The sequence below is a fragment of the Bos indicus x Bos taurus genome, chromosome 26 (genome assembly GCF_003369695.1).
Source record: "Bos indicus x Bos taurus breed Angus x Brahman F1 hybrid chromosome 26, Bos_hybrid_MaternalHap_v2.0, whole genome shotgun sequence".
Classification (NCBI taxonomy): Eukaryota; Metazoa; Chordata; class Mammalia; order Artiodactyla; family Bovidae; genus Bos; species Bos indicus x Bos taurus.
The window spans coordinates 16,204,910-16,217,814 of record NC_040101.1 but is presented as its reverse complement, the minus strand read 5'-3'; the positions used below and the strand labels follow the sequence as shown (position 1 = coordinate 16,217,814).

At 38.7% G+C, this 12,905-nt stretch overlaps 1 protein-coding gene across 6 annotated transcripts in view; it reads left to right on the top strand.

The window, feature by feature from the left end:
• Positions 1 to 12,905, top strand: part of ATRNL1 (attractin like 1) — an 805,870-nt gene that overhangs the window by 180,494 nt on the left and 612,471 nt on the right. For all 6 annotated transcript variants that reach the window (XM_027529449.1, XM_027529446.1, XM_027529448.1 and 3 more), the window contains exons 16-17: positions 3,545 to 3,758; positions 5,401 to 5,589. In XM_027529449.1, coding sequence (XP_027385250.1) covers positions 3,545 to 3,758; positions 5,401 to 5,589 — 403 coding nt within the window. The remainder of the gene's footprint in view (positions 1 to 3,544; positions 3,759 to 5,400; positions 5,590 to 12,905) is intronic.

The window sequence follows — 12,905 nt, the reverse complement described above, 5'->3', positions numbered from 1 at the left end:
AAGAGACAACCTGAGAAATGGGAGAAAATGTTTATAAAACATGTATCTAATAAAGAGTTATTGTCCAAAATATATAAGGCACTCAAGCATCTCAACACACACACACAAAAATATACCCAGTTAAAAAACAGGCAAAGGACATAAGTAGATATTTTTCAAAGAAGACATACAAATGGCCATCAGGCAGATTATAAGAAGTTCAACATCACTAAACATCCGGGAAATGTGAATCAAAACCAATTGAGACATCATCTCACATTTGTTAGAAAGGCTGTTGTCCAAAAGACAAGAGATAGCAAATGTTGGCAACAATGTGGAGAAAAGGAATCCTTATATACTGTTGATGGGAATACAACCGGTATAGTCAATCTGGAAAACAGTATGGAGTTCCCCTCCCAAATTAAAAATATCATATGATCCAACAGGGCCACACCTAGTTATATATCCTGTGCTCTGCTTTGTGGCTCAGTCATGTCTGACTCTTTGCAACTCCACGGACTGTAGCCCTCCAGGCTCCTCTGTCCATGGGGATTCTCCAGGCAAGAATACTGGAGTGGGTTGCCATGCCCTCCTCCAGGAGATCTTCCTAACCCAGAGATCGAACCCAGGTCTCCCGCATTGCAGGTGGATTCTTTACCATCTGAGCCACCAGGGAAGCCCAGTTCTGTATCCTAAGGAAATAAAATCACTATCTTGAAGAGATATCTGCACTTCCAAATAGCCAAGTTATGGAACCAGCTTAAGTCTTCATGAATGGATACATGGATGGATAAAGAAAATATACAAACATAAATATTTATGTACATATATATATACACACACACACACATGTATAATTTTATTCAGACTTAAATAAATTAGGAATTTCTGTTTTTTAACAATGTGGATGGACCTGGAGACACATTTATGCTATATAAAATAAGCTACTGCTGCTGCTGCTAAGTCTCTTCAGTCGTGTCCAACTCTGTGCAACCCCATAGATGGCAGCCCACCAGGCTCCCCGTCCCTGGGATTCTCCAGGCAAGAGCACTGGAGTGGGTTGCCATATCCTTCTCCAATGCATGAAAGTGAAAGTGAAGTCGCTCAGTTGTGTCTGACTCCTAGCGACCCCATGGACTGCAGCCCACCAGGCTCCTCCGTCCATGGGATTTTCCAGGCTAGAGTACTGGAGTGGGGTGCCATTGCCTTCTCCATACAATAAGCTAGACTTAGACAAATACTGGGTGTTCTCATTTATGTGTGGAATCTAAAATGGTTGAGCTGATAAAAGCAGATAGTAGAATAATGGTTGCCAGGGGCTGGGTATAGGAGAAATGTTTAAATGTAGATCAGAGGATACAAAGTTTCAGTTATGCAGGACAATAAGTTCTGGAGATCTAGTGTATGGGACAGTTGACCGTAGTTAATACTATATTGTATACTTGAAATTTGTTAAGGGAGTAGATCTTATATGTTCTTACCACACACACACACACACACACACACAAAGTTATATGAGGTGATCAGTTCAGTTCAGTCACTCAGTTGTGTCCGACTCTTTGCCACCCCATGAATCGCAGCACGCCAGGCCTCCCTGTCCATCACCAACTCCCGGAGTTCACTCAGACTCACGTCCATCGAGTCGGTGATGTCATCCAGCCATCTCATCCAATGTCGTCTCCTTCTCCTCCTGCCCCCAATCCCTCCCAGCATCAGAGTCTTTTCCAATGAGTCAACTCTTCACATGAGGTGGCCAAAGTACTGGAGTTTCAGCTTTAGCATCATTCCTTCCAAAGAAATCCCAGGGCTGATCTCCTTCAGAATGGACTGGTTGGATCTCCTTGCAGTCCAAGGGACTCTCAAGAGTCTTCTCCAACACCACAGTTCAAAAGCACCAATTCTACGGCGCTCAGCTTTCTTCACAGTCCCAACTCTCACATCCATACACGACCACTGGAAAAACCATAGCCTTGACTAGACGGACCTTTGTTGGCAAAGTAATGTCTCTGTTTTTCAATATGCTGTCTAGATTGGTCGTAACTTTCCTTCCAAGGAGTAAGCGTCTTTGAATTTCATGGCTGCAGTCACCATCTGCAGTGATTTTGGAGCCCCCCAAAATAAAGTCTGACACTGTTTCCACTGTTTCCCCGTCTATTTCCCATGAAGTGATGGGCCCAGATGCCATGATCTTCGTTTTCTGAATGCTAAGCTTTAAGCCAACTTTTTAACTGTCCACTTTCATCAAGAGGCTTTTTAGTTCCTCTTCACTTTCTGCCATAAGGGTGGTGTCATCTGCGTATCTGAGGTTATTGATATTTTTCCCGGCAATCTTGATTCCAGCTTGTGCTTAATTACCTTGATGTGATAATTTACAATGTGAAACACATATACCAAACAAATATGCCACACACCTTATATATGTATAATTTTCATTTATCAATTATACCTCAGTTAAGCTACAAAAAATGAAAATTAGAATCTCAAAAAGAGATGTATAAATCTAAGCAGAAACAAGACAAGAAAAAGAGATATTTGCAATCTATAAAGATTTGTAAGGAGAGTAGCCTAGCATAAGAATATATCATTTTTTTGTCAGTCTCATTAGAATAGCCTTTTAAAATTTAGGAATGATTAAAATATATAAATACAGAATATACTTTGTTTTTAAGCTGCTTTTGAAATATTGCTGAGAGTGTTAAGAATATTTACTTTGGTGGCATTTATCAACCTCTGTTAATTAAGTTTTAGGCAACAGGGTCAAAGATCTTTATTATTTATTTCTTGATCTGTTTAATAATGAAAATAAATGACTAATTTTATCTAAAACTGCACTTAAGTCCTACTGTACTAGTAGAGGTCTGATCTGGAAGAGAGGCACCTCTTTGTCTTTTTGTGAACCTCTTGTGAAGTCTTCACTCAGCCTTTATTCCTGTTCATGGTTTTGTTTTCTATTTTCTCGCAGCAGTGCGTATAATGGCACTTGAGCTTTTTTTTTTTAACTCCATAACTCATTAGATTGATGGTAGCATTAGTAATAGCAGCTGCAGCAGAAATATCAGTAACAACAGTAGCAATACAATATGTTGTTTTTAAAAATGATCTATTCTCATAAGTGGAGAAGGAAATGGCAACCCACTCCAGTATTCTTGCCTGGAGAATCCTGTGGACAGACGATCCTGGTGGGCTGTTGTCCATAGGGTCGCACAGAGTCGGACACGACTGAAGCGACTTAGCATGCATGCATGCATTTCATAAGATAGGTAAGACAGATATGTATATCAGATACCCCATTTTATAGAAAAGGAAACTGAGGTTCACAAAGGCTAAATAAATGACCTGAGTCATGTCGCTAAATGTATAGTTTAGACATAGTGTTCTATTGTGCATCATTTTCCACAATGTTCTAGGATTGTTAATTTTCCTTGGTATTAGGTGTGATTAGAAAGGTACTATGATATATTTAAAAATGTAATTTTTAAAGATAATGAACTGTTTGCTAAGGAAGGTGACACAGGATTTTTACATCTCACTTTTTAAAAAATGTTGCTTTTGCTGTTGTTTACAGAAAGTATCACCTTGGGTAGGCTTACGCAAGATCAATATATCCTACTGGGGATGGGAAGACATGTCTCCATTTACAAATACGACGCTGCAGTGGCTTCCTGGTGAACCTAATGACTCTGGGTTCTGTGCGTATCTAGAAAGGGCTGCAGTGGCAGGCTTAAAAGCTAATCCTTGCACGTCTATGGCAGATGGGCTTGTCTGTGAAAAACCTGTTGGTAAGTAGTCCTGTAAACTAATGTTTCTTTAAAGATGTAGTTTATATTTCCAGCTCTTCTTCCCACAACCCCCTTCCAGCCTGTGATCCTACATAGGCCTGAAGTAACTTTCACCATCTTTTAATGCTGCTGATTTCTGTGTAAATTTTATCTTTGTCCACTTTCCCCATTTACTGTTAGTGACCTCAGCATTAAAGTAATAGAATTGTATTGTTTTATACAATCTTTATTTCTTGGTTAAAATATTGATGTTATAGTAATAATCTGTTCTTAATTTTTTACTGTGTTTTGCTTTTATAATAATAGTTGTTGTAAGAAAGATTAATCGTTAAGATTAACAACAAATATAGAATCATTTTAATCCTATAGCTCTATTTCAGTTGGCAAGTGAAAAGAAGCATTCCTGTTACATCCTTTGAAATGGAGTTTCGTTAAGTGAGAAAGGAGTACTGAATTCTTTTCTCTCTTCAAATATTATATTTTGTATTGCAGTGAAATATACATAATGTCAAACTTAATTTTAGCCATTTTTTTCGTTCAGTGGTTTTGAGATATGATTGAGATTTCTAAATCATTTTTAAGTGTCGAGTTCAGTGTCATTAAGTACATCCACATTGTTGTTAATCTGTCAACACTATCCATCTCCAGAACTTTTTCATCTTCCCACACTATATCTCCATATCCATTACACAATAACTCCCAAATCACCCCTCCCCAACCCCACTGCTAAGTATCTCATATAAGTGGAATCATGGGGTATTTGTCCATTTGTGAGTGGCTTATTTCCTTTCAAATAATGTTTTCAAAGTTCACCCATCTTGTAGTGTGTGTCAGAATATCATTCCTTTTTAAACCTGAATATTTTTCCATTGTGTTTATAGTCCACATTTTCTTTACCTCTTCATACATTGGTGGACATTGTTGCTTCTACCTACTGACTATAGTGAATAATGATGCTGTGAAGATGGGTGTGCAGATAACTGTTTCAGCTCCTGCTTTCACGTCTTTGTGTATATAGCCAGAGGTGGAATTGCTATATCATATGGTTAATCTGTGTTTAATTTTTTGAGGACTTGCCATACTGTTTGCTACGGAAGCTTCACCATTTTGCCATTCCTAGAAGTGGAGTACAGGGTACAATTTCCCCACATACTTACTAACATTTAAAACATAGCAATCCAAATAGGTGTGATAAAGATTATGTTTTATGTTAAGATTTTATAGTAAATTGTATTGTTAGTTGCTTTTATAAGGTGTGGAATGTTTATATTAACAGAAGTGTGGCTAGCTTAAAAAGTAAATAATGATAACCATACATATTATCTAGCCAATAGAAACAAAAGCCTAAGTCATGTATTACATTGCTATTAAACAAATTTAAGTTGTACAATTTTGTGTACTTTGTAAAGGATTAAAATTTTCCAGGGCATTATAAATTTCAAAGTAGGTAATACATTTAAGAAGTATTGACATGCCATCTTCATTCTCATTTTACCTTATATAATTTTGACTCTAATTTTTATCCCACACTTGGCTTCATTGAAACCTTCCCTGAACAACAACAAAACGAACAACACTCACATCCTTGTGTCAAAAACGCAGTTAGTAAATACAATAATTATCTTTTGTTGATTTATTCCAGTTAGTCCGAATCAGAACGCGAGGCCGTGCAAAAAGCCCTGCTCTTTAAGGACGTCGTGCTCCAACTGCACGAGCAACGGCATGGAGTGTATGTGGTGCAGCAGCACCAAGCGGTGCGTCGACTCCAACGCCTACATAATCTCCTTCCCATACGGGCAGTGTCTGGAGTGGCAGACTGCCACCTGCTCTCGTAAGTGATTCTCTAGAGTCTCTTTTTGTTTAACTGCAACATAAATCCCCTTTCTGTGACGGGCCAAGAAGTTTGAGGAAGTTTAATTAAAAAAAAATGAGAAAAAATGCTGTTGCTAGGCCTTCCTTTTAGCTCAGAAGGTAGAGCATCTACCTGCAATGCAGGAGACTCAGGTTCAGTCCCTGGGTCGGGAAGATCCTCTGGAGAAGGGATTGGCAATCCACTCCAGTATTCTTGCCTGGAGAATCCCGTGGACAGAGGAGCCCGGCGGGCTACAGTTTGTGGACTCCCAAAGCATTGGACATGACTGAGCGATTAACACTACAACTAGTTACCATTAACAATTGCTATTTACAATTAAAAACTAGTTTTAAAGCCTCTTAATGCTACAAGCCCCTGATTTACATTATCCCGTCATTTTGAATTCCAGTAATTTTCTTAGCCTTTAACATTTTGCCATGTTTGTGCTCCCCCAAACTCTGAGTGTGTATTGCAGACAGTGGAATACTTCATGAAAGTGCTCCTTCGGAAGAATCATATATTGTTTCATTGTGTTTCTGTGAAAGTGAAGTCGCTCAGTCGTGTCCGGCTTTTTGCGACCCCATGGACTGTAGCCTACCAGGCTCCTCTGTCCATGGGATTTTCCAGGCAATAGTACTGGAGTGGATTGCCATTTCCTTCTTCAGGGGATCTTCCTGACCCAGGGATCGAACCCGGGTCTCCTGCATTGTAGACAGATGCTTTACCGTCTGAGCCACACTTCCCATGTCTTCTTTTTTTCACAAGTGTGATTTTTAAAAGAATTTACACCAGTTGCTTTGCAGGTTTCCTCATTTGCCTAATTGTTTCCTTATGGTTAGATTCAAGTTAAGCATTTTTTGATGAGGATATCATCACAATGGTGGTATGTCGTGTCGTTGGTTAGTTGCTAAGTCATGTCCGACTCTTTTGCGATCCCATGGTGTAGCCCTCCTGACTCCTTTGTCCATGGGATTTCCCAGGCAAGAATCCAGGAATGGGTTGCCATTTTCTCCTCCAGGGGATCTTCCCGACCCAGGGATTGAACCTGAGTCTCCTGTGTTTCCTGCATTGGTGGGTGGATTCTTTACCACTAGTGCCACCTGGGAAGCCTTTTCTTCTCCTTGGAACCTAGCCAAATCCATATTTGTTCCATATTGGGCACCACTGTTGCGTAAAGAGTTGAGACAAAGGGTAATTGCTACCATGTAGACTAGAACTTGCAGGCTGCAGCTGTTGTGTGCATTTATCCTCCCAGGCTCTTGGTATCAAGTAGAGAGGTGTTCCTGGGAAGGGATGGCTGGATCTGACTGTATTGAGCTCCCTGTTGCTCTCCCTTTTTAGGAATTTTGATAAAGAACAGGAATATACTTGATCAAGACTGTAGCAGTGGGTTTGTTGCAGACATAAAATGGTCTTGCTGGCACAGAAATTGTCTTATAACTAGGAACCAGCTCCCCAGGAGAGTTGAATACCAGCCCTGGATACTTGTGGGGAGTTGAGACATTGCTCAGCCTCTCCTGCCTTAATTGCTGCTTTTGTTTCTCCAGAAACATCAATGTTTAGTGAAAGATGCCTGACACAAAAGATTATGTGTGTATGACCCATTTAGATAGGCAAAACTATGCTGTATCATTTAGGAATGAATTTTTTAGGTAGAACTGTTGGGTAAGGTTTTTATAAATGTTGGCTAGTGGTTGCTGCTGGGAAAGATTAGAGGTGCTGATTAGGAAAAGGGTAGGGAGGCAGTGTTCTGCTTCTAAACTGAATGCAGGCACAGAATATTCATTTACAATAATTTATTAATCTCACGTTTTTATTTATGTAGTTCTCTGTAGGTGTGTTATATTTCACAATGAAAAGAAGTCTAAAAGGTAGGGGAAAAGGTACTTGGAAAGTCTCCAAGCTCTTAAAATTTTAAGAACTTTCTAAAAATTATTATCTTCGAGGGCGATAAAAAAAAAAAAAAAAATCTGTGATTCTGTTTCTGTTTTGTGTATACATTAATTCTTTTAAGATTCTCTGTATACATGATATATAATATTTGTCTTTCTCTAACTTCCTTCACTATGATAATCTCTATGTCCATTATGTTACTGTAAATGGCAATATTTCATTCTTTTTTGTGGATAAGTAACATTCCATTCTATACACACACATCTTTTTTTAATTCATTTTTAAATTGGAGGAAAATTGCTTTACGGTGTTGTACTGGCTTCAGTGTACAACAACGAGCATTAGTCATAATCATACACATGTACCTCCTTCTTGAGGCTCTCTCCCCTTCCCCCGTCCCACCCCTCTAGCATCACAGAGCACCAGGCTGAGCTCCCTGTGTTATATAGTAACTTCTCAACAGCTATCTGTTTTACGCATTATAGTGTATATACGTTGATGCTGTTTTCTCCGTTCACCCCACTCTTTCCTTCCCCCGCTGTGTCCACGAGTCTCTTCTCTACATCTGTGTCTTCATTCTTTCCCAGCAGATAGGTTCATCAATGCCATTTTCTAGATTCCACATATGTGTGTTAAACCTACCTGACTTGAGGCTCTACTACAAAACCACAGTCATCAAGACAGTATGGTACTGGCACAAAGACAGAAATATAGATCAATGGAACAAAATAGAAAGCCCAGAGATAAATCCATGCACATATGGACACCTTATCTTTGACAAAGGAGGCAAGAATATACAATGGATTAAAGACAATCTCTTTAACAAGTGGTGCTGGGAAAACTGGTCAACCACTTGTAAAAGAATGAAACTAGAACACTTTCTAACACCATACACAAAAATAAACTCAAAATGGATTAAAGATCTAAACATAAGACCAGAAACTATAAAACTCCTAGAGGAGAACATAGGCAAAACACTCTCTGACATACATCACAGCAGGATCCTCTATGACCCACCTCCCAGAATATCGGAAATAAAAGCAAAAATAAACAAATGGGACCTAATTAACCTTAAAAGCTTCTGCACATCAAAGGAAACTATCAGCAAGGTGAAAAGACAGCCTTCAGAATGGGAGAAAATAGTTCTTGTCTATGTGGTGCCCTCTTCAGTGTCCTTAAAAAAAAAAAAAAAAAAGAATGGGAGAAAATAATAGCAAATGAAGCAACTGACAAACAACTAATCTCAAAAATATACAAGCAACTCCTACAGCTCAACTCCAGAAAAATAAATGACCCAATCAAAAAATGGGCCAAAGAACTAAATAGACATTTCTCCAAAGAAGACATACAGATGGCTAACAAACACGTGAAAAGATGCTCAACATCACTTATTATCAGAGAAATGCAAATCAAGACCACTATGAGGTACCATTTCACACCAGTCAGAATGGCTGCGATCCAAAAGTCTACAAGCAATAAATGATGGAGAGGGTGTGGAGAAAAGGGAACCCTCTTACACTGTTGGTGGGAATGCAAACTAGTACAGCCACTATGGAGAACAGTGTGGAGATTCCTTAAAAAACTGGAAATAGAACTGCCTTATGATCCAGCAATCCCACTGCTGGGCATACACACTGAGGAAACCAGAAGGGAAAGAGACACGTGTACCCCAATGTTCATCGCAGCACTGTTTATAATAGCCAGGACATGGAAGCAACCTAGATGTCCATCAGCAGATGAATGGATAAGAAAGCTGTGGTACATATCCACAATGGAGTATTACTCAGCCATTAAAAAGAATTCATTTGAATCAGTTCTAATGAGGTAGATGAAACTGGAGCCTATTATACAGAGTGAAGTAAGCCAGAAGGAAAAACACCAATACAGTATACTAACGCGTATATATGGAATTTAGAAAGATGATAACAATAACCCTGTGTACGAGACAGCAAAAGAGACACTGATGTATGGAACAGTCTTATGGACTCTGTGGGAGAGGGAGAGGGTGGGAAGATTTGGGAGAATGGCATTGAAACATGTAAAATATCATGTATGAAACGAGATGCCAGTCCAGGTTCAATGCACGATATTGGATGCTTGGGGCTAGTGCACTGGGACGACCCAGAGGGATGGTATGGGGAGGAAGGAGGGAGGAGGGTTCAGGATGGGGAGCACATGTATACCTGTGATGGATTCATTTTGATATTTGGCAAAACTAATACAATTATGTAAAGTTTAAAAATAAAAAAAAATGATATTTGTTTTTCTCTTTCTGACTTCACTCTGTATAACAAACTCTAGGTTCATCCGCCTCACTAGAACTGAATCAAATTCATTCTTTCTTATGGCTGATTAATACTCCACTGTATATATGTACATTTTCTTTATCCAGTCATCTGTAGATGGACATCTAGGTTGCTTCAGTGTTCTGGCTATTGTAAATAGTGCTGCAGTGAACACTGAGATATATGTGTCTTTTGGAATTGTGGCTTCCCCAGGGTATATGTCCAGTAGTGGGATTGCTGTTTTATATGGTAGATTTTATTCCTACTTTTTAAAGAAATCTCCACACTGTTCTCCATAATGGCTTCATTAGTTTGCATTCCCACCAACAGTATAGGAGGATTCCCTTTTCTCCATATCCTCTCTAATACTTGTAGATTTTTTTGTTTGATGACTATTCTGACTGGTACAAGGTGATACCTCACTGTAGTTTTGATTTGCATTTCTCTAATAATTAGTGTTGTTGAGCATCTTTTCATATCTTTATTGGTCATCTGTATATCTTTGGAGAAATGTCAGTTAGATCTTCTACCCATTTTTTGATTGGGCAGTTTGTTTTCCTGATATTGATCTATATGAGCTGCTTATATATTTTGGAGATTAATCCTTTGTCAGTTGCAATTGTTTTCTCCCATTCTAAGGGTTGTCTTTTAATCTTGTTTGTTTCCTTTGCTGTACAAAAGCTTTTGTGTTTAATTAGGTCTCATTTGTTTATTTTTGATTTTATTTTCAGTGTACTAGGGGGTGGGTCAAAGAGGATCTTGCTGTGATTTATGTCACAGAGTATAGTGCTTATGTTTTTCTCTAATGGATTTATAGTTTCTGGCCTTACATTTAAGTCTGTAATCCATTCTGAGTTTATTTTTGCACACAGCATCTTTTTAAGCCAGTCATCTGTTGATGGGCACTTGAATTGATTGTTTCCATGTCTTGGCTATTGTAAATAGTGTTGCTGTAAACATTGGGGTGCGTTTATCTTTTCAGATTAGTGTTTTTATCTTTTCTTACAGCTTTGGCTGAATAAGAGACCTCTTGCCAGTTTTCAGTTGGTTTTTTGTGAAAATTGTTCCACTTGTAGGGGTATTTCTGTTTTGTTTCTGGGGGGAGGTGTGCTCCATTCTGCCATTTTTATCCTTGTAAAAGTTTAGTGTATCTTAAATTCATTTGTACTTTCCATGTTGTTATTTGTTAAATGAGGTTCAAATATTTTTCCTTTTTTATGTTTTTTTAAAATCTGGAGTTTTTTATCTATTTAAAGTGAATTTTTGAGAACCTTGTAATCCCGTTGTAAAGATTGAAGCTACATTTTTGGAAAGGTAAATTAAAAATGATTAACTATTTTAACACAGATAAGAACTTCAGTTTGACCACAGATGAACCAAATGATGATAACTATTGTTGGTGAGATTGTTAGCTAGGCATGCATGGATCAGTTCTTTAGAGCTGCTTTGGCACTCTTGATTTTTGATGTTTTGCTTCTTTTGCTTTCTTGATTGTTGTAGAGGCTTACTTTCCACTTCTGCCGTTTGTTCCTTGAGCAGTTAGTCTAGTCTGCTGGATTTTCTGTTTCTCTAGGTCTTTTCTCTCACTGTTATGTCTGTCACCACATCTGTCTTCCCTGTGGCTGTATATAGCTCATTTGAGCTGATGATGTCTAATCACAGTTGTTTTTGTTCCATAACTTCTAAAATTGTACATCCTGTGCATCCTTGTGGGAAAGAGGGGCATTTTATCTTGCCTCAAGGAGCCCTTGTGTTCTTTGGAAGTAGCATTTACCTGGCAGTGACCCACTCCTTATGAACACAAACTCCTTCTCTATTACATTTAATACTTTTCCATGTGTTTAACTAACAAACATTTACTGAGCAGTGAGGAAATGCCAGAGAATAAAATAGAGACTAGGAATGAAGATGACATCCTTGCTCAAAATCCATGTGCTTTCAGCAGTAGTGTTACTGTTTCAAAATGTCAGCTGCTGAGCAATAGTTTTGTCATGCTTTGCCTTCAACATTGTATTTTTTTTAGTATGAATTATATGCAGTGGATTTATGTTATCTTTTTGTGCTATATGTTTCTAGTTATTCACCAAACCTTTGACAGTAGTAAGTCTTCACAGCCATTTTTACAGTTATAAATAGAACAGTATTAGAAATGGTCTAAGCTCACACGCTAATAAAGTAATGCTCAAAATTCTCCAAGCCAGGCTTCAGCAATACGTGAACCATGAACTTCCTGATGTTCAAGCTGGTTTTAGAAAAGGCAGAGGAACCAGAGATCAAATTGCCAACATCCTCTGGATCATGGAAAAGCAAGAGAGTTCCAGAAAAACATCTACTTCTGCTTTATTGACTATGCCAAAGCCTTTGACTGTGTGGATCACAATAAACTGTGGAAAATTCTGAAAGAGATGGGAATACCAGGCCACCTGACCTGCCTCTTGAGAAACCTATATGCAGGTCAGGAAGCAACAGTTAGAACTGGACATGGAACAACAGACTGGTTCCAAATAGGAAAAGGAGTACGTCAAGGCTGTATATTGTCACTCTGCTTATTTAACTTATATGCAGAGTACATCATGAGAAACGCTGGACTGGAAGAAGCACAAGCTGGAATCAAGCTTGCCGGGAGAAATTTCAATAACCTCAGATATGCAGATGACACCACCCTTATGGCAGAAAGTGAAGAGGAACTAAAAAGCCTCTTGATGAAAGTGAAAGTGGAGAGTGAAAAAGTTGGCTTAAAGGTCAACATTTAGAAAATGAAGATCATGGCATCAGGTCCCATCACTTCATGGGAAGTAAATGGGGAAACAGTGGAAACAGTGTCAGACTTTATTTTTTGGGGCTCCAAAATCACTGCAGATGGTGACTGCAGCCATGAAATTAAAAGACGCTTACTCCTTGGAAGGAAAGTTATGACCAACCTAGAGAGCATATTAAAAAGCAGAGACGTTACTTTTCCAACAAAGGTCCGTCTAGTCAAGGCTATGGTTTTTCCAGTGGTCATGTATGGATGTGAGAGTTGGACTGGGAATAAAGCTGAGTGCTGAAGAATTGATGCTTTTGAACTGTGGTGTTGGAGAAGACTCTTGAGAGTCCTTGGACTGCAAGGAAATCCAA